Consider the following 27,895-nt stretch of genomic DNA (forward strand, 5'->3'; position numbering starts at 1 on the left):
TTCATGCATAAACATTTAATTATTTTCCATGTTTCATACACATATGTACATTTTATACTGGCAACAATCTAGATAATAGAAAATGAAATGTATTGAATGTCTCCTCCAAGTGCCAAAGGTCTTTTCTAATCTAAACCCACACACAAGGCAGAGGTCAGGGAATTTTCTTTCTAAACCTGGTCTAGATTCTTGGTCCTGCCCCCAACAGCTACAGAACTCGGAGTCATGAAGACTGAATATCACTGAACTTTCAAAGCTTCCATTTTTTTTCCACGTGAAAGGACAGCCTGCTGAGATGGATTTTCTAACACCCCCTCACCCTACTTTACACCAACATTCCCCAAGTTGATTAGTGTTCAGCTGGCTGCTCCTGCTTTCCTGATTATTAAAAGGCCTTTGATCCTTTTGACATCACAGAACTAATTTGGTAATAAGCCGTCCAATTAAGAACATATACACATAGTTTCCTGTTTATTTTTAGAGTGAGCAGCACCAAACTTTCTCAACTTCCAAAATAGTTACTGTATCTTTAAGAAAGCAGGTAACCCTGAGACAGAGGTCACTCTGCCTCATCTGATGGCCCCTGGGCTGCTGAGTCACAGAAAGTGTCTGGAGGATAACCACAGACTTCCATCTCTCTTGCCTCCCTGGAATGAGTAATTCTAACTGGATATTCCTAACAAAGAAGCAATTGTGACCTCAGAGAGCACACAGTGCTATTAATTAGACCAGAGATTTACTCAATCGATGTCTGCTGTGTCTGAGGCAAAGTCTCAGATAATAAGGCCTCCCATTTTTATCTCTGTTCCTTAGTCATTACCCCATGTGACCTCAATGCAACAGTCAAAGAGGGGCCAGTGACCCCCATTGTTAAGGCAGTACAGTGACTCAAAGTAGGATGCAGCCTTGTCTCCAACCACAGGACCACGCGTGATCCAGGGTTCCATCCTTCTGCTGTCATGGGCCTGAGGCAGCCGACTCTCCAGTTACTTCCTTCTGGCTCTTTTTGATGGCCGGACTCCTCTTTGGTGTCCTCTCCAGTCCTGGCAAATCCTGCTGGATAGGCTCCACCAAGTGGTATTTTAAGGGGCACGTGCAGGCAGAAGCATGGAACTTCTCTGAATTGGGGATCCGGCCAATGGAGAGTTTCACTTTCTAAGACATAAAACAGGAGATAATTAAATGACTGGAGATTATCCTTAGGAGCCCATCCTTCATATCCCTTGAATCTGTTCTTGAAGGAAATCCTATGATGAGCTATGATGAGCCAAAGGCAGCCGCGGATGATCTGCACGTTCCGGTGGAACATGGACTTCAAAGTTCTGACATCCATAGGCCCAAGCCTCTAGGCAGGTTCCAAAAAGTGCTGATGACCCACTGTGCTGGCTAGTATTATGTTAACTTGACACAAGCTAGAGTCATTTTGGAAGAAGGAACTTCAGTTAGGAAATGCCCCCCATTAGATGGGTCTGTGGACAAGTCTGTGGTATATTTTCTTGATTGATAATTGATGTGCAAGAGCCCAGCTCACTGTGGGGGGTGACATCCCAGGGCTAATGGTTCTGGGTGCTATAAGAAAGCAGGATGCATAAGCCATGAGGAGAAACCTTGTAAACAGCCTTCCTCCATGGCCTCTGACTCAGTTCCTGCCCTCGCTTTCTTTGGTATGCCTCCCCAAGTTGTTTTGGTCATGGTGTTCTATCGCAGCAATAGACATCTAACTAAGACAGCCACAGGGATCCAGTTGCTCCAAGAGCTCCAGCTGTAGACCAGAGGAGACTGCCGTCCAGGAAAGCCCCAGACGAAAGCCGAAGGAAACCGAAACAGAAACTCAACATTTCTCTTGCGGATCATCGTTTCTTATCCCTCTAAACACACACACACACACACACACACACACACACACACACACTCACACCATACACCACACACACACACACACACCACACATACACACCACACACACACCATACACACACACACACTCACACCATACACCACACACACACACATACACACACACACACACACACACACACACGAACCACACACAACACACACATACACCACACACCACACACACACCACACACTCACACCATACACCACACACACACACTCACACCATATGCCACACACACACACACCACACACACACACACACAAACACACACACACACACACACCACACACAGACACCACACACACCACACACAGACACCACACACAGACACACACACCACCTCCTCTGCCTCTAAAAAGGTGTAACACTGCTCTCAATGTCTCTAGCCCAGCCCTATGCCAGCCTCCCATTTCTCTCCACTGTGGCTAAAGTAGATGTGATTGGCTCAGACTTGTCAGACAGAGGAGATGCTGTTGCTCCCACATGTCCTCTTCCAACTTATGTTTCCTTTCAAGAACCAAGTGTTCGAATCTTGAAAGAGGATTAGCTGTCTGTTTTCACATAAAAGAAGTCAGGAGTGTTGGGGAGGAAGGAAAATTTTCTGTTCCTCCAGATCAGTGGTTCTCAACTTTCATAACGCTGTGACCCCTTAATACAGTCACTTCCTCATGTTGTGGTGACCCCCAAGCATAAAATTATTTTTATAACTGTAATTCTGCTACTGTTATGAATGGTAATGTAAATATCTAATATGTGGGTTATCTGATATACGACCCCTGTGTAAAGGTTATTCGACCCACAGTGGGGTTGAGACCTACAGGCTGCAAACCACTGCTCTAAATAACCACGTGGTGGGTGTTGCTAGTGGTCAGTACTATGCAGGAGTTGTTCTCAGGCGAGCGAGGAAGACAGCAGAGCTCAGGTGAGGCGCCGTCTAGAGCAGCGGTCATGACGAAGCATTGGCAGCCCACCCAGGTGTACTTTAGATGCGTGTCCAGTCAAAACTCTTTTCTCCATTGCTGGGCACGTGTGTGTGTTGAGTCAAAATAATAGTAACTTCTGGAAGGTGCACATGGTTTAACCTTTTGGCCATAGGGTGGACTTTGGCAAATGCCATGAATTACAAGTTACCAGATTACTGGGCTAGGTCCCTCAACCAACATCTTCTCTACCACACAAACTCGTATCAAGGATTGAACTCTTGAGCCAAATACTGTCTTCTCTGAGAAATCCTTCTGGCTCTCCTCAGAAGACTGATCTATTCTTCCTCTACACTTTCTGTTCACACCTCGAAGCACACACTGTATTCTAAGAAGTGCCTACAATACTCGTTTTACCCACTAATCAGTGAGATCCTTAAGTGCAAACTGAGGCCACTTTGTAGTCTCAGAACATTACGCAGTACCCAGTATAGAGTAGAGGGATGTTCAGTAATAGTGAGGGAGCAAGTGAATGAATGAACCCTGGCCGGGCCACTAACTAGCTTTGTGTCTACTTTAGTCACATGCCTGATTGGTCTTACCCTTTCAGATAATAGCAATAATAACAATTTATCCCACTGGCAGGCTTATTGAGTGATGAAGAACAGACAAATTGAATCCTTAATATGCATGATAGATAACCACAGACTCCCAGGGCCAGAAGAGGGTCTTTAGTATTGTGGTTGCAGAAATTTCAAGTCAAGGCTCTATGTTTTCTGAGGTGTTAACTGGGTGGTCCCGTCTGTAGATGCATCTGTTTTATAGATGATGAACGCAAATGTCCCCCAACTGAAGTGAACGTGGGGAGCCCTTCCTTTCCTTTCTCCCTAGTCACAGCCCAGAAATCCAAGAAGTACAGTTTGAAAGCTGTAGGAAAGAACAAGTCCTTCTTCTGCTCCTCACTCCAGAGAGAAGAAGCTAAACACAGAGAAGGCAGTGACCTTCCCAAGGTCATTGGGCTAGAAATCAAAGTGGGCTTAGAAGGAATTAACAGCATGAAAACTGTACTAGCCAGGGAGGGCATTTAAATGCGGGTAGCCCTTTAAAATCAGATGCTCAGTGTCGAACCACATAGGATGCTGGTTTTTAATAATAACTCCATGCAGAAGGCATGGTGATGTCAGGTTTTAGATGAGAAAATTGACATTCAGAAACGTGAGCCTCTCAAAGTCACATGGCCCATGCAGGTAGAAGTAAACTCATAGTAACTGTGTCGAGCACATAATCTGTGCCAGGGCCATTGCAAGCAAGTTACAGCACATTATATCATTTGATTCTTCAACAACTGGTGCAATCAGTGTCCCTAATTTTACAGAAAAGCAAGACACAGACTGCTTAAAGGGGCTACCTACAGTCCACAAGCCAGTCTGAGTCATGGGAGCTCTTTCTGTACCTCACAGCGCCTGAGTCAGAGGCCAGAGCCCTCTCTCCTGGCCTAGTGCTTTCTCCAATTGCCCTTGAAACAGAAGACGGAATTTCACTCATGTTTTGAGGAGTTCCCAGACCCTGATGTTGTTCCCTCCCGCTGTTCCCTCCCACGCCGACTTGGTCTGGCCAGGGCTGGTCCACAGGACTCACCTCCTTCTGGATACACCGGGTAAGAAACAAGGACACCTCCTCCAGGCTTTGGGGCTTCAGGTCATTCACGGCCAAGATATGATCTCCATGGCAGAATAAGCACCCTAGTCGGGGAGGACCTTCCCACCGAGCCACACTGCAGTGGGGATACAGCATCCAAGAGAAGAATGAGATGGAGCTCATTGGCTCATTGTGGGGGCAGGAATGGGGCCTGTGGGATCATCTCACTCTGTGCCCCACACTGGGAGTCAATCATCTCCTTCTGTTTGGACTAACTTCCTCCCAGCCCACCCTCCCTCCCAAACTCTGCTCCAAGCAAACCACCTTTGCAAGGCCTTGCCAAGTCCAGTCCCTTGGTTGGCTTGTCATTAATCTCTCCTGTCCCAGGACTTATAATTATGCATGTTGGGAATACTTTCTTTGTAGTTCTGAGTAAGATGTACTTTTTATATTTACTTATTCATGTGGCTACCTTTTTATCTGGCTTTGTGACCCTGGGAGTACAGAACTACCTTTTTGTCTCCTTAGTTGGTGTTTAAAAATTTATAACTCCATAGTTACAAGAAAACAGGATGCTCGATAAATGTCTGCCAGAGAGTACACAGTACTGCACAGTGAATATCTTGTGAGTGATAAGCGAACGGACACATGTATAAGCTTGGTCACAAACAAGCCCACAGGCTGAGCAGGTGTTTACAAGTCTTAGGATGCAAAAATTTGGGGAAAATGGAAAGTCATGGCATTATGGCATTTTCTTTATATTAAAGAATTATCTTATAAAAATTCAATCTTCCACCAAAATGAATTAAACAGGTTTATTTATTTTGAGATGGGAGAGGGGAGAGGGTCTCCTTATGTAGCTAAAGCTGGCTTTAAACCTGCTATAAAGCTCAGGCTGGCCTAGAACTCTATTCTAGGGAACTAGGATTACTGGCTTGTGCCAACATTTCCAGTCACAATTTAAGAAGATGTAGAATCAGATAAATAGTAATTATGTCAAAAAAAAAAAATCTGCCACACAGACTTTTGTGTTAGTGTTTCGGAATAGAGGTTTTGACTGGGGTATGGGAATCTTAGGCCCTCATATACATCTTTTAGACCCTATTAACTGGCTCTCTTGCTTCATTCATTAAATATTCGCTCTGTGGTGCCTGGGAACGGCACCCTGACATCTATTCCTCTTTGAAGAATCAGAAAGATCCTCATTCCCAGCCCTTTTGGTCCCCCTCGAAAGCTGACCTCCCATATGGCAATAATCTTTGGGCGTCCAAGCCCTCTCTGTGGCAACAGTGTAGCCATAGTCCTCGTCAACTTTGTCAAATACAGTGTTTCAGAATAAGGATGTCCTTCCATCTTCGACCTGTTCATTTGGTATCATCCACAGCTCCACCTACCATATCCGTCCCGCTGCTTCTACCAGAGCAAGATAGTTGAAGGCATCCGGGGGAGAGAGGAACACGTTCAGAGTCTCCACTTGGCTCTCATCAGGGACGTTGCTGGGACAGAAAACATCTGTATAAGTCACATCACACAGCCAACTGTCCCTGGCTCTGAACTATCCTTTCAGAGTATATTTCTGACCTTCTGTTTCTGAGATGACATTTTCCAGCTAAAGCTTGTTCAAAACATATGAAGAAAGAAATATGGATTTAAGGTACTGAAAGCTATTCATTGCGTCCTTCCCTGCCCTCTTGTCTGTGGTTGACAGACAGTGAGGAAGAGGCCGAAGCAGACTAAGTGGGTTTATAACCATCTCCATCAGGTCAATTTGCATATATGCCTTCTGGAAATTATTCCACATAAGAGGACATGGAAAGCAGCTAAAATTCCAACTATCTTGTCAAGTGCCTTGTCAAGTGACATCACCTAGGGCCTACTTTCCTCTTCTCATCTGCTCAGTACCTCAGGAGGCTTGCCTGCCCACATGATGCTAATTAAGATTCCTGATACAGCTGGTGATGCACGCTGATGCTGGATCAGTGTGGTCCAGGTTCTATGGCCCAAAAGGCTGGCCAAGGAAAAAGTGTCAAAACAGTTGGAAAAGCCACCCCCATCCCTGGGGACGACTCTTCCTCCAACTCTATCATTGACTGCCCAGGTCACAACATCAGTGGCACAGAGGATGTCACAGCATCAATGACACAGAGAGAAGCCTGTCAGATTTGAGGCTGACTTGGAGATTCTGAAGAACTACTTTGAAATTTAAATATTAAGTGCATTTAAGGCATCTGTCTTGCTCTTAGGGCCCACAAAGTTTTAGGAATCAGAGCTTTACTTGAGTAATATAGACAATTTCACAACAGTTAGTGAGGCGGACCCCTTTTTGTCAGCTGTGGTTTGTGCTTCTGGATCATCAGGTGAAAGGCACAGATCACTTCCTGTGCCATGTTCTTGCCGGGGAGGCCCCTGCTCTGGAGTCTCCAGAGAACTCTGGGGTTCAGCTTGGCAACCAGCAGATGCAGAGGTTGATTCTTTGAAGAAACTGGAGCAGAAGACGTTAAACAAAGGTCTATTTAAGCACACATAGTAACAGCTTTGTACTCTGCTGTCAAATATGAGCATCTAACAGCCATAAGAAGATGAACAAAGTCCTGAAGTGTGGTTGATACATTGTGCACCCCAATAAACCTATCTGGGGGTCAGAGAACAGAACGGCCACAATATTAAACATAGAGGTTAGGCAGTGGTAGCACACGCCTTTAATCCTAGCATTCCAGAGGCAGATATCTGTCTGGATCTCTGTGAGTTCAAAGCCACACTGGAAACAGCCAGGCATGGTGACACACGCCTTTAATCCCAGGAAGTGATGGCAGGAAGCAGAAAGGTATATAAAGGCGTGAAAACCAGGAACTAGAGCCTGGTTAAGCTTTTAGGCTTTTGAGCAGCAGTTCAGCTGAGACCCATTCGGATGAGAACACAGAGGCTTCCAGTCTGAGGAAACAGGATCAGCTGAGGAATTGGCCAGGTGAGGTTAGCTGTGGCTTGTTCTGCTTCTCTGACCTTCCAGTGTTCACCCCAATACCTGGCTCCAGGTTTGATTTTTATTAATAAGAACTTTTAAGATTCCTGATACACTGAAGTGTATTCAACCACCAGAACCCCGCCAGAGGCAGAGCCAAACTCAACAAGCTTTCTTTCTAAAAACGGACTTGGAATCGAAATAACCCTTTACAAAGCTGAGAGGAAACAGGGTGAGAGTGTGAGACACATAAAAGCAAAAACCAGAAGACTTCTGAAGACAGAAACGCCCCAGATGTCACATGTGGCTCTCTGTAGGTGAAGAAACCATGGTCACATTTCCTTCTCTTAAGTCACATGTTGAGCCCCCTTCACCTGAGCATCTGAAATCTAAACTCTGGGGGATAATATGATGCTGCAAGTGGACAGGTGCACCATCAAGCTTTCTTTCATAAACAAAGTAAATTTCAAACATTTTTACATAAGATTATCATCAGGTTTTGTATATAAGATATATATGAAAATATGAATCATGCATGTATTTCATGTTTAGATGAGTTCTGTTCCCCATAAGATCTCATTATGGATATGTAGATATTCCAAAAACTAAAAAAAAAATATTCTGAAACCAGAAACACTTATAATCCTAAGCACTTCAGATAAAGGACATCCAACCTGAATCAATCAATGTATAGAATGGCGTTTTGGTGATGTTTTTGTAGCAATTTGGCAAAAATGAATTGGGGGGCCAGAGAGATGGCTTGGTGGGTAAAGAGTTTGCCATGTAAGCAGTAGGAACTCAGTTTGGATCTCCAGAGCCACATAAGGCCGACGTGGTAGCGTACCTCTGCAATCCCAGTGCTTCTGTGGCAAGATGGGGTGTGGGAAATCCTAGGAAGCTCACGGGCCAGCTTGCATGGCATATGCAGTGGTAAACACCAGGAAACTCTGATTCAAACAAAGCAGAAGACGAAGACCAACACCCAACGTTGTCCTCTGACCTCTACATGTGCTGTATGGCTCATGTCAACACCACACACACATACATATATACACACACATTTATATATTATATCATTCATATATATATGTATACCCTCACACACAAGTTAACACAGTGAATTGGTGGTAATTTTTCTATTACAAATAGTTAGCAAAAAGCAGTATTTAGGGGGCAGTTGCACTCACCAGGATCTCATTGACATGTAATTGCTCTCAGATTTCTTGGAGCCTTGGTCTGGACTATTGGAGTCAATGGAGTCAACAGAATCGTCGGAATCAGCAATGCTCTTTAGCTAAAGGCAAGAAGCACAGATGTAAGGATACAGGTCTGCAGCTGGCCAGGCCCCTCCTCACCTCATACTGCTCTGTATCTGGAATAACACATCTTCCATTGAAAGGACAGCAGCAGTTCCTCAGAGAATATCAAACGGCCTTAACCATGGGATACTGAACCACCACAGTTTCTGGTAGATTTCAAAGCTCGTTTTCCCTTCCTGGGAGCCTTTGTGTCCCATTCCAGACATACGTATTCTATTGGGAAGCTTTGGGTTTTCCTTTCTGCTTCATTCCTAGCCATTTAATGCCATGAGCCTTTTTCCCAGGTGGTTGACTCTACGAATCATGGAAGCTGATTGGGCCAAAGACTAGACACAGTGGTTGTAAGCAACCACTGACAGACACTTCCTCTCTAGTTGGCCATTGACTTCTAATTGGAGCACTGCCTTCCAGCCAAGCCAGCCTTCTGCACAGCTGTCTCCTTGCCAAAGGCTCTCTTCCAGACCTCACGTTCATGCCGTCTTTGCCTGTGATTCCCTTTTCTTCTCCTGCCCAGTGAAGTCCTGTTGTTACCCCACATTCCTGAATCACCTCAGCCCTCCTGACAACTTTTGTACAGTTTCATCTCCTTCCCCAGACGCCATATTCCAAAGAGTGTCTACAGCCCATCCTTTCTACACACCTGATTGATTGGTTGTCCCCAGACACCATATTCCACAGAGTGTCTACAGCCTATTCTTTCTACATACCTAATTGGTTGGTTGTCTCAGAGAACACTAGTGTGTAATTATTCTTGGAGAAAGTACATGTTCTATGCTTAAGAAACCATGGGCAATGCCTTGTGCTATCTACTTGGTTACTTACAATGCAGGACTACATACCAAGGGCTCTGAGAACTTTGCTGTGATGTACAGCTTGTTTCAACCACTTGTAATTTAGTACTTCCATAACCAACTTGACCGCAGCCTGTGTCTTTAAGTTATATTGTCACCATCTAGTAGAAACCCCCAGTTTTGGGGGTGATGCTACTATGCTCCCATCATTCTCTCCTCCTGTCACTCCAGTCCACATTCTATGTCCATGTCTACCACAGAGATAACGTTTTGGTCAACGTGCCTAAAAGTCAATTCATGTTTTGCCACTTCCGGACTTAGAAGCCGTCTCTGTCCCTATGCTGCTCACAGAGTGAACTCAACTTGGAATTCAGTGTCCGTCATGGGCTGGCTCTTTTTTCTTGTTAAATTTCTACTCTACCATCCACACACTCTGCACTGTGGCCTACCTGAGCAATTCCCCAGACCTGCAGCCTGCTTTGACTCAAGTGGAAAGAGAAAAATCTGCCCTGCATCTGGTGATTCTGGACCACTCTGTGCCTCTTTGTGTAGCATTATCTTTGGTAACTGAGACTGTGGGTTCTGAAATACAGAGGACTATGAAGCTCATCACTGTAGCCACCATGCTGAGCACAGTGCAGTGTCTAGCACTCAAAAGGCTTTCAGTTATCAATAGGCTGCTCCATATACACCCGCAGCTGATTACCCAATGACTTTCACTCTTTTACTTTCGGTCCAGAAAAGAGAAAGACTACTAAATTCTAAATTTTATCCACCAAGTGCTCAAACGTCATCTCCTCTGTAGAGCTTTCTCTGGTCTTCGGTCTGAAAACTAGTTCCTTCTTCCCACCACTGGTACAACCCAGGCATCATATAAGCTTATGTCTTGTGCTATGGTTGGCTCCTATTCAAGTGCCAGTACCATGAGCAAGCCCCCTGTCTCTGCCAGCCTTACCTTTGTGCCCTCCCGATCTCAGCCTATTGTCCCAGCAGCAGTGTGTGGCCGAGGCTTGGCAGACATGTAGAAGGAATGATTGGGGTGGTGGGGGACTTACTTCTGAAAGGATGCTTCGAGGAGTGAGATAGTAATTCTCTTCTTCAGTATCTTGAGTGGGATCTGAGTAGAAATCGTGTTCATGATGAGGATGAGCTTGCCTGAATCCTTGAAGGTTTTTTTGTATTAAATGCTGAAAAAGGAAGACACAGAAGGAATTAATGAGTTCCTTCCTTCCTCCAATAGAATTAAACTAATACTTTCTAGAAAAACTACAATACATTAGTTGGGTTGACAAGATCGGAGGCTGTTTCAGTATGACATGCAGAAGCCCACACAAACTGAACTTGCCTCCTCAGTTTGGGTCACCTCTAATGGTGTGAATGCATAATCATAGTTAATATTTGAAATTTTTCTCTACTGTGGAGAGTTACAACTCAGAACAAGAAGTTTTCTACTGTGGGTGGTGTGGTTAGGCACGGAGCTTTGTCATGATGTCCCCACCCCATCTCTTCCCAGTCATCTCTCAGCAGCTTCTGGGGAGGTAATTAGTCTGGAGTCACTGAACCTCCTCCTTCTGGCTCAGGATTCCTCTTTTGTGTTTCGCCTTGTCTGTTTCCACAGCAGTGCAATTAGGTAGTGTTGGCTACACGACAGTATGAATTATAGGCTTCAAGGTGATGTAGATGCAAGCAATTAATTATTGCCTTCCCTCCCCAGCTGACACCAGATACTCACTAATGTAGCTGCTCTGCATAGCATAAGAACTGGTATGAGTGCAATTTAATCACTCCAAGAACAATGCTGGATGGCAGGGGGCTTCCATAAGACCCTGAATGTTTGCTAGGAATTCCACGGAAGGTAATTCTCTCTCTCTCTCTCTCTCTCTCTCTCTCTCTCTCTCTCTCTCTCTCTCTCTCTGTGTGTGTGTGTGTGTGTGTGTGTGTGTGTGTGTGTGTGTGTGTGTGTTGGGGGGGGGAGAAAGAGAGAGCAAACCATGACTACTGATGGTTCAACTTCCAGGTTTTTTTTCTCTCATGGGGGTGTGCAAAAGCAAGACATAGTCAATGGAAACTGCTTTGCAGATTTTGAACTTTGGCCTTTGTGTGGGCTACCAATAAGGGTATGCTAACTTTCTTTTAAGTGTGGTGGCAGCAGTGAGCCACAGCTCCGGGACAGACCTGAAATCATGGTGGTGGTGGTGGTGGGGGGACAGCGGGCCCTGCACAGTGTGCTGTGCTGCTAAGCTGTGATGTTCAGAAAGGCAGGTGCATTACATGCACTTTCAACTCATGCTGCTTTCCATTTATGAGTTTGTCAGGATATGACCCCACCGAGAAGCCCACAAGCATCTAGATAAACTTTAGAAGCCCACAAGCATCTAGATAAACTTAAGTCATGTCCATTTTTCTAGCTCAAAGCTCACTGCCATGGTATGACTGTCCCTCTCCAAAACACGTATTGAAATCTGAATGCCATTTTTACAGCAGTGGGTAGAACTTCCTGTGTTCCTGAATGTCGCGTCTGAGAGGCATTGCCCTCCGCCTTGCCTGCCTCCCCGCCTGTCACTTGATGACCAACAAGAAGATGACCCCACCAGATGAGAATCCTCGACATTGAGCTTCACAACTTTCAGAGCTGTGGAAACCAATTGCTGTCGTTTAGAAACTCATAGTGTACTATGGGATTCTGTTGTAGTTGCTGAAGATGGAGCCTGGAGTGCTGTGGGATGTTCTGTATGGCAAATGTGTTGCTAATTAATCAATAAATAAAACACTGATTGGCCGTTGGCTAGGCAGGAAGTATAGGCGGGGCAAGGAGGAGAATAAAGTTGGGAAGTGGAAGGCTGAGTCAGAGAGACACTGCCAGCCGCCACGATGAGAAACAGCTTGTGAAGATGCCGGTAAGCCACGAGCCATGTGGCAAGGTATAGATTAAAGGAAATGGATTAATTTAAGCTATAAGAACAGTTAGCAAGAAGCCTGCCACGGCCATACAGTTTGTAACCAACATAAGTCTCTGTGTTTACTTGGTCGGGTCTGAGAGGCTGTGGGACTGGCAGGTGAAAGAGATATATCCTGACTGTGGGCCAGGCAGGAAAACTTAAGCTACACTGGAGGCCGATTATGCTGAGTCGGGAGTGAAGGGTTCCTGATGTACCAGCAACATCAACAACAAAACCCAGCAAGATACATGTTGTCTTTAACTTGAGAGGGTTGAAAAAAAATATTACTTGATCTCAATAAATAATGGGAAAAGGCAAAAGCAACCAGTAAGGCTCCTCTTGGGGAAAGGGATTCATCATGAATGGAAGCTTTGTTCAAGGTCAGCCTGCCCGCCCTTGTCTCAGACCACTGGTTTTGCTCACTGAATGGCTGAGATGAGGTGTTGGTCCTGGTGGTGCTGATATGCTGAAAAAGCTTTTACAATGTTGGAGAGCTACCAGCTAGATAAAGTGGGAGCCCCGCCTCATTGCGTGTGCGTGGTACCCACAGAGGGAAGGATGCCAGTGGTGGTGTCTCTAACGGATGAAGTAATAGACGTGCAGGAAACAAACGACCCAGCTCATTTGTTGATAAAAGCCGAATCTAGAAACAGTGAGTCCAGGAAGGGGAGGGTGCGGTAGTTCTGTGGCCTTCCAGGGGCAGGCATGCTATTTTACTTCCCCAGACAGATTGCATGAGGAGTGAAGAGGACAGACACACAGACTGAGAATCCAGACTGATGGATCAGTGAAGGGAAGCAGGAAGAAACTCCACCTTGCCTGAGGGCACGGACAGCACAACAGGAAACCAAGGGGAATTGGGGCCCTTTGTGCCGTGTGTGGAAGGAGGTGAGGAATCCGAGTCTGTCAAGAGCATCCAAACAGAATGAAAATCTTTAGTCAGCTAGGCAAGTGGTAAAGCCTACCTGTAGAATAAATAGGAAATGAGTAAATATGCAGTGTGTGTGTGTGTGTGTGTGTGTGTGTGTGTGTGTATGTGTATGTGCCCGTGCACTTGGGTGTGCACAAATGTGAAGGTCAGAGGACAACCTCAGGTGTGAACTGCTGTGGATATCGCTCTGTATAAATAAAATGCTGATTGGCCAGTAGCCAGGCAGGAAGTATAGGTGGGACAAGCAGAGAAGAGAATTCTGGGAACAGGAAGGCTGAGTCAGTAGACCCCTGCCCGCCATCCAGGGAGCAGCATGTAACAGGCACACAGGTAAAGCCATGGGACATGTGGCAACATATAGATGAACAGAAATGGGCTGAGTTTAAGTGTAGGAGCTAGTCAGTGGTAGGCCTGAGCTAATGGCTGAGCAGTTTTAAATAATATTAGCCTGTGTGTGTTTATTTGGGGCTGAATGGCTGCAGAACCGGCGGGTGAGAGAGATTTGTCTGGACCGTGGGCCAGGCAGGACTGGAGAAAACTCCAGCTGCAGTGAACCTTAGCAGCATTCACCTTGTTTGTTTCTTCCCCCCACCGGCCTGGAACTCACCAAGCAGGCGAGGCTGACCGGCCAGTGAAGCCCAAGGACACACCTGTCTCTGCCTCCTTGGCACTGGAGTTATAATGTGCACCACCACATGAGTCCCGGGGCGTCAAAGCCGGCCTTGTGCCTACAGGGCAAACGCCGCTGTGATAGAGCTGCCTCCTCAGCCCCAGGAATGATGAGAAAGATGGGCAAGGTCAATGCCCGCTGCTAGCTAGGGCCGCTATTCAGCAACGGCCGGCCGACTCCCTGCGGCGGTGCCCTGATGTAGTAGGAGGAGGTTTTGATTACCACGTCTGGAAGACTGGCCCTTGGTAATGGCAGGCTGATAATCTCCGGAGCACTGCAGAGGCCAAAGAAAGGACTGGGGTCGGAAACTGGCCTTCTGTCGCCCAGGGAAGGCTGCTCCTGCTTGGAAAAAAGTCGTTCTGTAGTTAGAGTGTGATTGCTCCCCTATCGCTGTCACACACACACACACACACTGCCACCTGGGCTCCCTGGTCTCCAGGGGCTCCCCAAGGCTTTGACTGGGCTGTTCATTGGCCAGTGTCACATCTCTAAGACGAGGGCTGATCTTGCCAGTGCAGCTTCCTCCAGCTCCTAAGTCCCCAAAGACACCCAGCCTGGCCTTAACAGGCACCCTGAGCGCTCCCCAGTCTTCTCCACCATGCCTCTCCTCACACCCTGCTGCTTCTGCTCTGAATCTGCAGGAGGCACGGCTTGATCTCTCCTTCTCTTTGGCATTTGCTACAAGCATGGGACAACCTGGAAAATACATTCGTAAATGTACCTACAGCCCAGTTCCCTCTGTGACAGTCTGTAAGAAAGGACAGGGGAAATTCACAAAGCCCCTTCTGAAGTCAATTAAAAACCTTCAGCTGCTTACCTGACACAAGAGACATTACATTAAAATGCAAGGCAGGTGAAAACAATGTTTGATAGACGCCTCCCTAGACTTAGTCATTCAAAGGGAAGCGGGTTATGTACCCAGAATCACAATGGTGGAAAAATAGTATACTTCAAGCTACTAGGAAAAATTGCCGCCATTAACGTTCACTCCCCCTACTGCAACAATGACAATGTAATTACAAAACACAAAAGTATTTTTCCTTTTGTTAATTGTGAAAATAACAAGGCCATATGTTTCCTCGCTTATTTGTTCCTTGTATTGACACCAGTTGCTAAGGAGAAAGAAAGGGCCACTACTGTTTCTAAGGAAAGAGGGCTGAGTTCAGGTGCCCTGGAGTGTCATTAGCGACATAGTTACCTGTGAATTCTGATGAGCTGTTTTCGCACCCCGGCAATACGCTGACATGAAGGACACCCATTCTCTGATCTTCTCCCTGGGGTAGGAACAGAGTTTCAGCTGGCGTCGGCACAATCGCTCCCACATTCATTCTGAACCCAGTGGATTCTCTGGTTACACTCGGAACAGCTTTGGGATTGGCTGCCCACAAAATAGAACTCTTTCCCCGGTAGTTTGAACGGTTCACTGCTCCCCCGCTGTCTCTGCATCTGCACCGCTGAATGAACCCTCCAGTAGGGAAACTCAGAAATAACAGCGGCAACATGGGGTACAGGGCCTGTCAGCGCCTCGTCCGTACCCTCCAGTCTCCTCCGCCCCTCTCAGGAAACGCGTCTTTAGGAAGAGTGCTGTACTGGTTATTTTTTTGTCAACTTGATACAAGCTCAGGTCATCTAGGAAGAAGGAAACTCAACAGGAAATTCCACCATCAGATGGACCTGTAGGCAAGTCCGTGTGGGTATTTTCTTGATTAAATATCAATGTATTGGGCCCAGTCTACTGTGGGCTGTGCCGCCCCTGGGCAGATGGGCCTGGGTGCTGTAAGAAAGCAGGCTGAGCAAGCCAGTGAGTAGCTCTCCACATTCACGGCCTCTGCATCAGTTCCTCCTTCGGTTCCTGCCTCAGGTTCCTACTCCGACTTCCCCTGATGAGGGACTGTAATCAGGACTTGTAGCTAAATCAACCCTTCCCTCAGGAGTCACTCCTTGTCGGTGTTTTCTCAGGCAGACGGAGAAGTGAACAAAGGCGTGTGTGTCTGAGTGAACGGAAACGTTCCCACGTCTCTACTGTTGTTCTCTGTGACAATTTAAAAGGAAACTGCAGCTGTGGGTCAACCTGAGCCAGAGTAAGGCTGCAGCTTGGCTCCAGCCTCAGGCACCTCCCGCCACACCACACTGTCTCTCGCTGGAAGATAAGTGGGTGTGAGAATCCTTGGGCGCTCCTGCTGGCAACAGGAGCCTCGGAAAACCAGAAGCCTTGAGGGTGAGCACGCCCCCTCGCTGCAGCTCCTACAGGTATTTCTGGCCATGTTGTTTTTCACAGAAGGCATCCGGGCGATAGCGTGCTTTGTGACCCTCTCCTCATCTACCATGTCCTAGCTCTGGCTCCTGGTCCTCAGATGTCACCTATGTTTCTAGAAAGGGACTGTTTGCAGAGATGACTGGTTAAGTTGAGATCACAATGGACTAGCAGTACCTCCTAATGAGTAAGACTGGTATCTGTGAAAAAGGAGAGAAATTCGACCCAGAGGTACATGCATATGGGAAACGCCATGTGGAAGGTAGGGTTGGCTGTTGCAGCCAAGGGACCGCCAGCCGTTCCGAGAGAGAGGTTTGAGAAGAGCCTTCCTTCCACAGTGCTTCCCAGGAGTGGCCATGTCTGCACCTCGTTGCTGAGGCCTAGCCTTCAGAACAGTGGGGTTATCAACTTCTGTTGTTTTAAACACCGTTATAACACTCGTAGGCAGCTAGCATAATGATTCTTAAAACTATTTTAAAAGCCAGAGAGGAAGCTTCTCGTTGGCACTTGACATGCAGCCGTGAGGATCTGAATTTAATCCCTACAGAAAAGCCAGGCATGGTGGAGTGTTTGCAACACCAGCTGAGGAGGCAGAGGCAGGCAGATCCTGCAGCTCTCTGGCAAGCCAGCCTAATTCAAGACCAGCGAGGGACCCTGTGTCAAAAAAAAACAAAGCAGACAGCTCCTGAGGAATGACAGCCAAGGTTGTCCTCTGGCCTCCACATGCACACACACGTGTGCACACACTCACATGTGCAGCCAGTGTACACACTCACATATGCAACCACACACACATATGCACATACACATGCACACACACTCAGATGTGCAACCACACACATATGCACACACTCAGATGTACAGCCACACACATATGCACACACACACACACACAACCGTTTTAGCACACAAAGAAGACTGCTGCTTTGCATGTGCAGTCCGGTCTCTATTTACTTCTTGTTTATTGTCTACAGGTTATAATGCTTTTCTCCACACACAGCACACGACACACTGTCATCTCACTGCTCACCTGTCATGGCCAATGAGGAAGTAGTCCCTGTTCACGGTTTTGATGGACATCACCTCCTCAGGGTGGCATTTGAACATCCTCTGCACAGACTGCATCTTCTCCTGGCTGTTGATACCGACTTCTATGGTGGTGCTTCTGTGACAGACACAAAGCAACGGAGCTGATACGGAGAGCAACTCAAGATAAAAACAGACTCCTGTTTTAAATCAGGAACGAAACTGAAGATTTCATTGACCCACATTTTAAAGACTGTCTAGTTCATGTCATAAATCTCATTTGAATTCTTTCTGTTTTAGAAGATAACTCTGGATCTGGTTCATCAGTAATTGAAAATACTGTTCTGCTTGAAATTCAATTCAGAACTTTCTACTTGGGTTGGATCCCCGAGTCCACAAATCACTATATTTTCCAATATTTCTGGTACATGATTTCTTCAGAAAAGACAAAGAATACTTTATCTAAATATTTCTTAAACTCCACTTTGGCTCTATGAAATTGGATTTCAGGAGCTCTATCTCATCAAAAAACTAAGTGAGACAAAGCCCTCAACCAAATGCTTAGGAATTAGAAATTCACCAGCTATAGCATACAATATGAAGTAACTACTTCACTTTTACCCATACCACTCAATATTTCAGTTCTTTTAGAGACACAATGCTCTAGCAGGTCTGAGGCTTTTGGTCAGATGCTCAGGGTTAAGTTTCTGTGCGGCTTGTTTAGCGTCTGACTTGGGCACATTTGCAGTTGTGCAGGTTTCTTGGTTTGGATACACACCGATCGAGTTCGATGGAGCCTCGATGTTGATGGTCTTTGTAATAGGAAAGACTCAGGCCCTTTCCCCCATTCTGGGACAGGATAAAAAGGCGCTTTTTCCAGGAGGTCTGAAAAATGCAAAGGGTGTTGGGGATTTAGCTCAGTGGTAGAGTGCTTGCCTAGCAAGCGCAAGCCTGGGTTCAATCCTCAGCTAAAAAAAAAAGAAAAGAAAAGAAAAGAAAAGGTTTTGCTGTTCCATTAACTCAGAGCAGGGACTTTTTTCACATGCTCCTGAGGCTGGTGGGAGGCTGGTTAAACCAGTGATCACTTACTGCAGAGAAGAAGAGCTGAGGAGGTGGAGACTTAATGAAGTAATCTTGTTTGTGGGCTTCATTTTCATAATCAAATGTAAATTGTTTGCCTAATAAAAGAAAGTGAAGAGGATTCAGTTTGTTCTCTCATAAATTTCAGAAAAGAACAGCTTCCTTTGGAAAACATTGTTTAACTTCAAATTATTCAGTTATTCAAAAGAACACACACAATAGCTGCTTCCCCACCCCCCATCCCCAAACCCCAACAAAAAACCAAGTGAAGAACAGGGCCATCATTTGGATGCGGGTAGAGGCAGCTTCACTCAGCACACCTGCCTGACTCTGCTTCTGCAGTCTGGCCCTGGGTCCCTAGGTGTGAGCAAAGGGTTGTTTCCGTTCTCATTTCAACAGTGAGGTAATGTGTGAATCACCCTTTGACACAGCGAATCAAAGCAGAACCAGTCTGGTGAAAAAGAGGCAGGAGGCACTTTTCTCTTTGTTGTGGGAAGAGGGGGTGTGGCCACAGAGAGGGAAGTTCAGTAGAGAGGCCTCATCGGGTACCACAGTCTCAGCCGCTCTATTACACAACCCAGCCTCCATTTTTACCCAGCAGGCTTTGAGCCTTTGGTAAGGTCTGTCTTTTCTGAACCCAAAGGCAAACCAGACTTACAGCCTGTGATGTGAGAGTAAAATGTGCCCTTAACCACAATTTTAACAGCACCGTTTTCCTAACAGAGAGTAACAGCATTTTGTTTAGACAGTTTAGAAACTACAAAATCATCATCATCATCATCATCATCATCATCATCAATGACTTTAATTCCAGGAATTACAACCAAACAGTTAATATTTAGGATCCTCTTTATGGCTTCTGCCACCCCAGTTTCCATATCAGGTATTTCTGTTTTTATTTGTTAAACTGTGCGTGCACGCACGCACACACACACACACACACACACACACACACACACACTCCTCCTTCTCATGTACCAGGACTATTGATCTACACATGTGTGTGCCACAGAAGGATCAGAAAAGATTAGAGTACCCACCTAGGACAAGAAAAATGCCTATTCCCTCCAGCTCTGCTGGAAAAGGTTGTAATTCATGGGACATTGGGTGGAGCACAGAGGACTGTGCCAGACCCACCTAACAAATCATAAAGGCAAGTCTAGAAGATCAAGTTGTTTCCAAGAAACTTAAGATTTACAAGAATAAAAAAAATTCAGTCCCAATAAGGTAAAATTTGTAATGTCTGGCAAGCGGTCAAAGGCGCTAGGCATGCAGAAGAGGCAGACAGAAGTGACATGTAATAACTAATAACTAATCAATCAAGGCAGACCTTGAACTGGCACCATCTTAGACATGCCAGAGATTTACTGAGACATCTACTGCTATTGTCAAATCCTGGAAGATACATGAGTTAGAAAGACCCAAAATGAACTCTGAGACAAAAAACAATCTTGAGGCAGGGGGGTTTACACCAAGGGCTGTGAGAGAAAATGGAACACTACAGAAGTGTACCCAAACTCATAGCAATAGGGAGTACAAAACAAGCAAAGTAAACAAAAGCCCAAAGCATGAAGAGGGAGCCCACGTACCAGGGACAGTCTCAAGTGGTCCGATATGCAATCAGCTGGAATCCCTTAAAAAGGGGGGGGGGCAAAAAATTTTTTTTTGAAGAAACAATTCTAAAAATTTTACAAACTTAAAACTATAAACCAAAACCCAATCGATTCAATGAACCTCATGAAACACAAGACACGGGAAAAGAAACACACCCCGATTTCCTCAAAATCAAGATGCTCAAAACCGTGTCACCAGAGAAACATCTCAAAATCAGGCAGTGGAGAAAAGACAGTCCATACATAGCAAGGATAAGCAACAAAATGCTCTGTTTCTTTTTAAAATTCTATTCACGTGTATGAGTGGTTCGCCTGCCTACATGTCTGTGTACCACATGCATGTCTGGTGCCAGAGTCGGCCGGAAGGGGGTGTCGTATGCCCTGAAAGTGGAGTTACAGATGATCGTGAGCCTCCATGTGGGTGCTGGCACCCACACCTGGGTCCTTTGGAAGAACAGTCAATGCTCTTCACTGCTTGGCCATCTCTCCAGCCATAACTGCTTGATTTCTTATTACAAATATAAACAAGAAAATGCAGAGCATTATACACACCGAAGAAATGCTGCCATTCAAAGTTCTATAAGCAGCAAATATATCTTTTAAATATGGAAGCAATTTGGAGATATTTTCAGATATGCAAATTTTGAAAGAGTTTCATCATCAGGAAGTTTCCACTATCAGGAATGATGCTAATGAAAATCCCTTAGAATGTACCAGAGGCATGCAGAACACCAATGGAGACTACAGTCCTTCAGAATGTATCAGAGGCATGCAGAACTGGAAACTACAAGGCTAAATGTGTGAGGTGATTTTTCTTATTATTTAAAGCACTCAATAATTCAACTAGCTAAACAAAAATAGCAATGCATTGTGCAGATTATAATGGTGTGTGAATAATGTGAATTCCAATAACAGGCCAGGGAAGAAAAATGAGATTACATCTCTGTAATGAGCCTGGATTATTTGTGAACCAATCTACCATTACTTGGGGTTAGGCTGTTATATGTTTAAAAATATATAAACACAAAAGTAACATTAAATATAGTATTTAATATAGGCTAAAATAATATAGCACAGTTTAATAAGCTAATAAGATTGATGCAGTAAAATTAAAAGTGCTCAATTAACTCAAAAGGAAGCAGAAAAGGTGGTGTGTGTGTGTGTGTGTGTGTGTGTGTGTGTGTGTGTGTGTGTGTGGAGGGGGTGGACGGCAAATGAGGAAAATAGAAAACAGCAATATGGTACTGTCAAGCCTGAACACAACAGTCACATAAAATTTAAATAGTCCAGACATCTGAATTAAAAGGAAGTTGTCAAATTGGATAAAATAGCAAAATCCAACTCTATTCTGCCTCTAAGAACCACATAAGTGTAAGAGGCACAAGTAAAAGAAAAAAAATGATGCATGTCCTAGGGATTCCATTGCTGTGATAAAACACCAGGAGCGAGAGCACCCTGGGGAGGGAGAGTCTTCAGCTTCTCCATCAGGTCACACTCCATCACTGAGGGAGTTCAGGGCAAGAGCTCCAGGCACGAACCTGGAGGCAAGAACTGAAGCAGAAGCCATGGAGGATGCTGCTTACAGGCTTGTTCCTCATGGCTTGCTTAGACTCTTCTTATATAAGTCAAGGCCATCTGCCCAGGGTTGGCACCACCCACAATGGGCTGGGCCTCCCATGTCAAACATTAGCAAGAAAATGTCCCCAGCAGGCTAATATGGACGGGGCATTCTCTCAACTGAGTTTCCTTCTCAGATGGCTCTAGCTCATGTAAAGTAGAAAAACAAACAAACAAAATCCTAGGCAGAACAATATATCGTGTTAGCCCAAGTCATTAGAAAGCGGAGTAGCTATGGTATATCATGCAGACTCCAAAGCAAGGAATAGTACCAGAAATCAAAGAAGGTCATTTTATAATAATATAGGAGTCAATTAATCCCAAGAAGATATAATAACAGTAAACATATATGTACCCAGTAACAGAGCTTCCAACATGAAGCAAAACCTAACAAAATTACAAGGAAAAATAGACATATTCAAAATGAAAGGCGCCCTCCCCCTTGCTCCTCACCACCTAAGGCAGGCGGGGGGAGCTGACCCAGCTCCCCACCAACCACAACATTCCGGAGAGTGGGCCCTGGACCTCATTTGGGCAGCACAGTAGAGCTGACCCCGTTGACAGGGGTGTGGGTGAACCCACCCGGGAACATGAGTGTGGAAGATCTGGCGTTGCCCCTCATCTGCCATACGGTGGCATGGGCAAGGGAGAGGTGCCCTCCTCACCCTACCTCTCACTGCCCGGGGCAGGTGGAAGAGCTGGCCCTGAGGTCATGAGAGTGAGAGAGCTGTTCCTGCCTCTCACCAGCGGCAGCACTCAGGAGAGTGGCCCCTGCACCTTGTCTGGGCAACACAGTAGAGCTGGCCCTGGTGGCATAGGTGTGGGTGAGCCAGCCCTAAGGGCATGAGAGCAGGAGAACTGGCCCCGCCCCTTGCTGCGCATTGCATTGGGTGAGCTAGCCAGGGCAGCATTAGAGAGCTCACCCTGGTGGTGAGGATGAGGGAGAGCTGGTGAGCTGACCAACCCAGCAACCACCCAAGCCCAGAACCAGGCCTATGAGTTGGCCCATCCAACATCTACCCCATCTATGATCTGCTGGAGCACCTGAAGGGACTGGTCCTGCAGACCCAAAGCTTCAGGATAATCTCCATGACACAGGACAACAACAGGATATCCAAAAGGAGTCCCAGTGAGGGCCCAGTATTAATAGTGTAGCAGAAACCAGAGGCCTTGAACCAGACCAATGACTCATTGCAATGAACACTTGCTAGTAAAGATGAATGGACTAAAGGGCAGACACTACAGCTTCCATGATGAGATTTTTCTTTTTCTTTTCTTTTAAATTTTATTTTGTTTTATCTTGGGGGTGGTTGGTTAAAGGGCAGAGGGCAGATGCGAAGGGATGGGGAGATGAATGGAATCGAGATGTATGATGTGAAATCTGCAAAGAAAAATTAGAAACAAAAACAAAATGGCAGTCACCGGTTTAGAAAGCTTTCTCTCAATAACAGAGAAAACACATAAGGGAAAAATCAGCCAGGATACAGCAGCTCGAGCAACATCACCAATGGCTTAACCTGGTTGGCATTTACAGAGCACAGCGGCAGACTGGCTGGTCCTGTTCTCCTGTGCACAGCATAACTCTTCGTGACAGAAACTTCGGTCAACTAGAAAGAGAAGGAAGTTCCTTCAACCAAATCCAAGATATCTACTTTTGTTTTAGATCTGTAAATAACACTAAAGACTACGACCTTTTCTCTAAGCTTATGGGCAAGAGAAAAATGTTCGCATTTACCCAATGCAGAGCAGTTGAGCATGCATCTGAACTGGAAAGAAGTAAAACTATCTTTACAGGTGACATGATCTACCATGATTCCCTGTGGTAGAATCTAAGAGCTAATGAACAAATTCAGTGGTAAGTAGAGTCACTATACAACATCTCTCATATTTCTATAAAGTGGCGACAGATAATCTGAAAGTGAAAATAAAGTATTTCCATTTATCATAGAACCTCCCCAAACAAAATACATAAAGATAAATTTAACCAAAGTGGTGAAAGACTAATATACTGAAATTTACTAGAATTTAAGACAAGATAAATAAATGGAAATCATCCCATTCCCACATTCATGTATTGAAATACAATATTTCTAATAATGACATATTAGAAATTACCCCAAAAGCAATCTACAGATTCAATGCAATTTTTTAATCTGAATTCTAATGCATTTTTCATAAATGGAAAAGCTCATTCATACTATCATGCAGATTTCTCAATAGCCTTGAATAGCCAAAACAATGTTGAAAAGTAAAGAGTATTCAGATCTCCAAAACGAACAAACAACACCAAGCCTTACAGAGTTGGAGAGATGGCTCAGTAGTTAAGAGCACTTGCTGCTCTTGCAGAGGACCCAAGTTTAATTCACAGTGCCTACATGGCAGCTCACAACTGGCTGTAACTCCAATTTCTGGGAATCCAATACTCATGTCTGGCCTCCCTGTGTACCAGGCATGCACAAGATGCACATACATGCACTGAGTATGCACATGGTGTATATACAGACATGCTAGCAAAACACTCATATATATAAAAGAAATATGAATATATTTTTTTAAAAAGAATCTTTCTAAAAACCTGTAAGAATCAAGAGCATGGTATGAAGACAGACACACAGACCAAGCTAATAGAATGGAGAATCCAGAAATAAACCCACATATCAGTGGCCAAGGCCATTCCATGGACAGAGTACAATGTCTGTCCTTCACAAAACCCTTCTAGAATCACTGTGCATTCACACACAAAACACTGAAGTTGGGCTCTATAAACCATTAAGTTGGTTCAGCGAATGAGAATGGGAGAAGACACTTGTCTGTGTCAGTGGCAGACAGCTGGCTGACATGCACTCGGGGTGGGAGAGCGGAGAGGAACTGCTTCCTGGATAAGGACTGTTATTCTAGAGTGATGAGGATGCGTTAGATTAGGTAGATGCTGTGATGTACAGCATTGTGGATGTGCTACATCTCACTAAACTATGCACTTTTCCTTAAATATGTTGCAAAGTTAAAGGAAGGTTAAGGCTGTAGCTCAGAGGTTGCATGCCTACCTAGGATGTGAATAGTTCTGAGTTAATCCCTCGCATCACACACACACACACACACACACAAAAAAAAAAAAAAAAAATTAAATGCTCTAAAGTTAAGGTAAGTGTGATCACATACAGGTTTTTCACAAATGTTTATGGCAGCTTTACTTATGATAAAGACTGGAAGCAAGCCAGTTCGCTGTAGGTCAATGGACTAATGAATTGTGATACCACATTTTTGTAAAACTCTAGCAAACAGAGTGACCGAGAGCCAGGCCATGGGACAAAGGACTGGGTGCTGAAGAGAAGGATTACAACAAGGCATAGGAAAAGTTGAGCGCAAGGGAGACATTCACTGTCTTGATTATGGTAAAGCTTGCCCAGGTGAGTAGATCTACTGAAACTTACCAGACTATCCACCTCAAATAGATACACGAATAAACCACAGCAAAGCTGGTAATGGTAGGCCAGCCTAAAATGCACAATCGTGCCAAGTCTGTGCTCAAAATGCTCTAGTCAGAGAATATGGTGGTATTTTATTTGTACTGAAATGTGATTTTAATTGTATGTTAATAAATAAAGTTGCCCGGGGGTCAGAGCTATTAGAGCCATAGCAAAAGCTGGGCGTTGGTGGTGCATGCCTTTAATCCCAGAACTTGGTAGGCAGAGCTAGGTAGATCTCTGTGTGTTCAAGGATACAGCCAGCATTGGAGACACATGCCTTTAATCTCAATACCAACCATAGAAGACCTGGAGTCTATACAGACAGGCAGTGACGAGGCAGTCATGTGGTTGGTTTTATAACCAATGAGAAGGCAGAACAGAAAGTCTATATAAAGACAAACAGACAGGAAGTAGGTCTCTTTTGGAGAGGTCTCTTGGCTGAAGAGACTAACTGCAGCAGGCGGGTAAGGCTCTTAGCTCTGATCTCTTGGCTTTCTTCTTTACATTGGTTCTGTGTTTATTATTTAATAAGACGGTTGGTTACATCTACAAGAGGAGGCCAAGGTCTGGCATCCTCAACCTCCCTTGTCCCCCATCCTACCATATGCACCATTCTGCTCTGACACATCCTGCCTTTGTACCACTCCCATGCTTTGGGTCTCACCATCTCTTCTGATGAGATGTGTTTCCTTTTCTCGGAGGTAACTCATGCCTGGTACTAGAACTCTAGCCAACCACCTGGGGCTAGCGAGGCCATGCATCTTAGAAGGGAACCTCCACCATAATTCCTAACTACATTCTAAAACATACCCTTGTTCCCACAGACAAGTAGAACCTTTCACTGAGGAAGCCTTCCTTTACAGCAAATGGAGAGCATTACAGAAAGCCACACCTGGATCCAATGAGAGATCAATGGGCTGTGGTAACCTCAGCCCCAGTAGGTACATCTATAACATAACTCCTACACCTAAGGCTCAGGAAACATACAGGGAGAAGGGGCAGAAAGATGGTAAGAGCCAGAGGACCAGGAAGTCTACTGTGAAACTGTCTCCTAGAAATGGCAGCTTAAGTAAGACCCAAACAATGGCAATATCAAGAGACTTGCTAATCCTGAAGGGCGACATCTCATGGAGTATCACCCCAATACAAAGAACCACAAGTAACTGATTGCTGAGAGAAGGAGAATTAGCATCTCACAGGGATGAGCCCCTTAACTGGCTACCCACCACAAAGGGATCAGCCCTGAAAGTATATACACATAAACAACAAACACAGACTCAGCAGTTGTATGTATTTATATGTTTGTGCATCTGTGTGTGTGCATGTAATATGTATGTGTGTGTATGTGTGTGTGCATGCATGTTTTATAACACTAATAAATCAAAGAAAAAGAGGCCGTCAATTAGAAAAGGGGTGAGGGAGAGCCTAAGAGGGAACAAAGGGAAGTGGGGGAAGTGATGTGATTACATTTTAATTAAAAATATGTATAAAAATTTTAAATCTCAGCTCCCCAAAGCCCTTTCCACAGAGGACTGGGGAGATAGTTCAGTGTCTACTACCTAAGTACGAGGACCCAAGCGTGGATCCCCAGGACCCACGCAAGGCAGGTGTGGTGCCATGCATTTTAACCTCAGCACTGGGGATGGAGAGGCAGAGAAGAGCAGATCTCTGGAGCTCATTGGCTAGTTAGCTGAGCTGAATCACTGGGCTTCAGGTTGAGTAAAAGATCCTGACTTAAGCAATAATGTGGAGACATTGATAATGATAAGGAAGACACTCAACATTCCACATGTACACACATCCACCTGAACACATATATACACCAGACATCTATCTGTCTATCTATCTATCTGTCTATCTATCTATCTATCTATCTATCTATCTATCTATCTATCTATCTGCCTGTCTGTCTGTCTGTCTGTCTACATATATACAAATAAAATTTTAAAAAGTAAGCACACATGATAAGATGCAGCTCAAACAACTTCTCCACAAGACTTCTCTGGATTCCCATTACCTCAGCCTTCCCTCCAGTTTCCACAGTGCTTTGTTCATATTCCATGGTTACACTGTGGCCCAATTATATGTGCTGAGCTAAAGTTCTCCATACAGCTACTCGCCTGTGTTTCTTCCAATTTCTCAGTAGATTATAAGTTCCTCGAGCACAATGACGCATCTGAATAGATCCCCACAACCTGAAGCACACAGTTAGGGCAATGGCTTTGTAAACATTCTAGAGTTGAATGGGATGATTTGTTTTCAAGTTGCTACATCCTAAATTTGGCTGTTTTAACCACTTTCCTGGAATGAATTATGCGAGTGTATAAGCAATGTGTACTGAGTGTTTGCACAATATGTACTGAACTGTCCTCCTAATAAGCCCTAACAGCAACTTAGGCAGCTTAAGTGAGAATTTTATGCAAAATTAAGGGAATATATCCTAGTCTTAACTGGGCTGTAATTTATTAAAGGAACTGTCTCCAAGATACAAGTGAAACACTGAGCCAATGAAAATCAGAAAATGCTAAATTTCTAGATAATTCAACTTTTACAAATAAGTGAATCCAACAACCTCCACTTTCTCTAGCCCAAGAATCACTGTCCCAGAATCATATCTGTCATCCCTACAAAACAGACACTGATGTCTGTGTTCTGGGTAACCAGATGGACCTTGTTCATCATTTTTGGTGGAAAGATGTTTCCTTCTGACATTATACCCCTTAGGTACCTGGACTCTTTGGAGGTCTGGCTTCCATCTGGATGGCTCTT

At 45.0% G+C, this 27,895-nt stretch overlaps 1 protein-coding gene across 1 annotated transcript; it reads right to left on the reverse strand.

Annotated features, from left to right (window-relative positions):
* On the reverse strand, positions 1-27,895 carry Plekhs1 (pleckstrin homology domain containing S1). The gene is made up of 12 exons (XM_059256282.1): positions 27,855-27,895; positions 18,439-18,527; positions 18,128-18,234; positions 17,354-17,488; positions 15,268-15,343; positions 14,292-14,408; positions 10,585-10,716; positions 8,607-8,713; positions 6,736-6,942; positions 5,855-5,956; positions 4,461-4,596; positions 1-1,155 (listed from the first exon to the last, which is right to left on the reverse strand). Exons 1-12 carry the CDS (start codon positions 27,880-27,882, stop codon positions 958-960), a joined length of 1,434 nt encoding a protein of 477 aa, XP_059112265.1. The 5' UTR covers positions 27,883-27,895; the 3' UTR covers positions 1-957.

This window comes from Peromyscus eremicus, chromosome 1 (genome assembly GCF_949786415.1).
Source record: "Peromyscus eremicus chromosome 1, PerEre_H2_v1, whole genome shotgun sequence".
NCBI classification, from domain to species: domain Eukaryota; kingdom Metazoa; phylum Chordata; class Mammalia; order Rodentia; family Cricetidae; genus Peromyscus; species Peromyscus eremicus.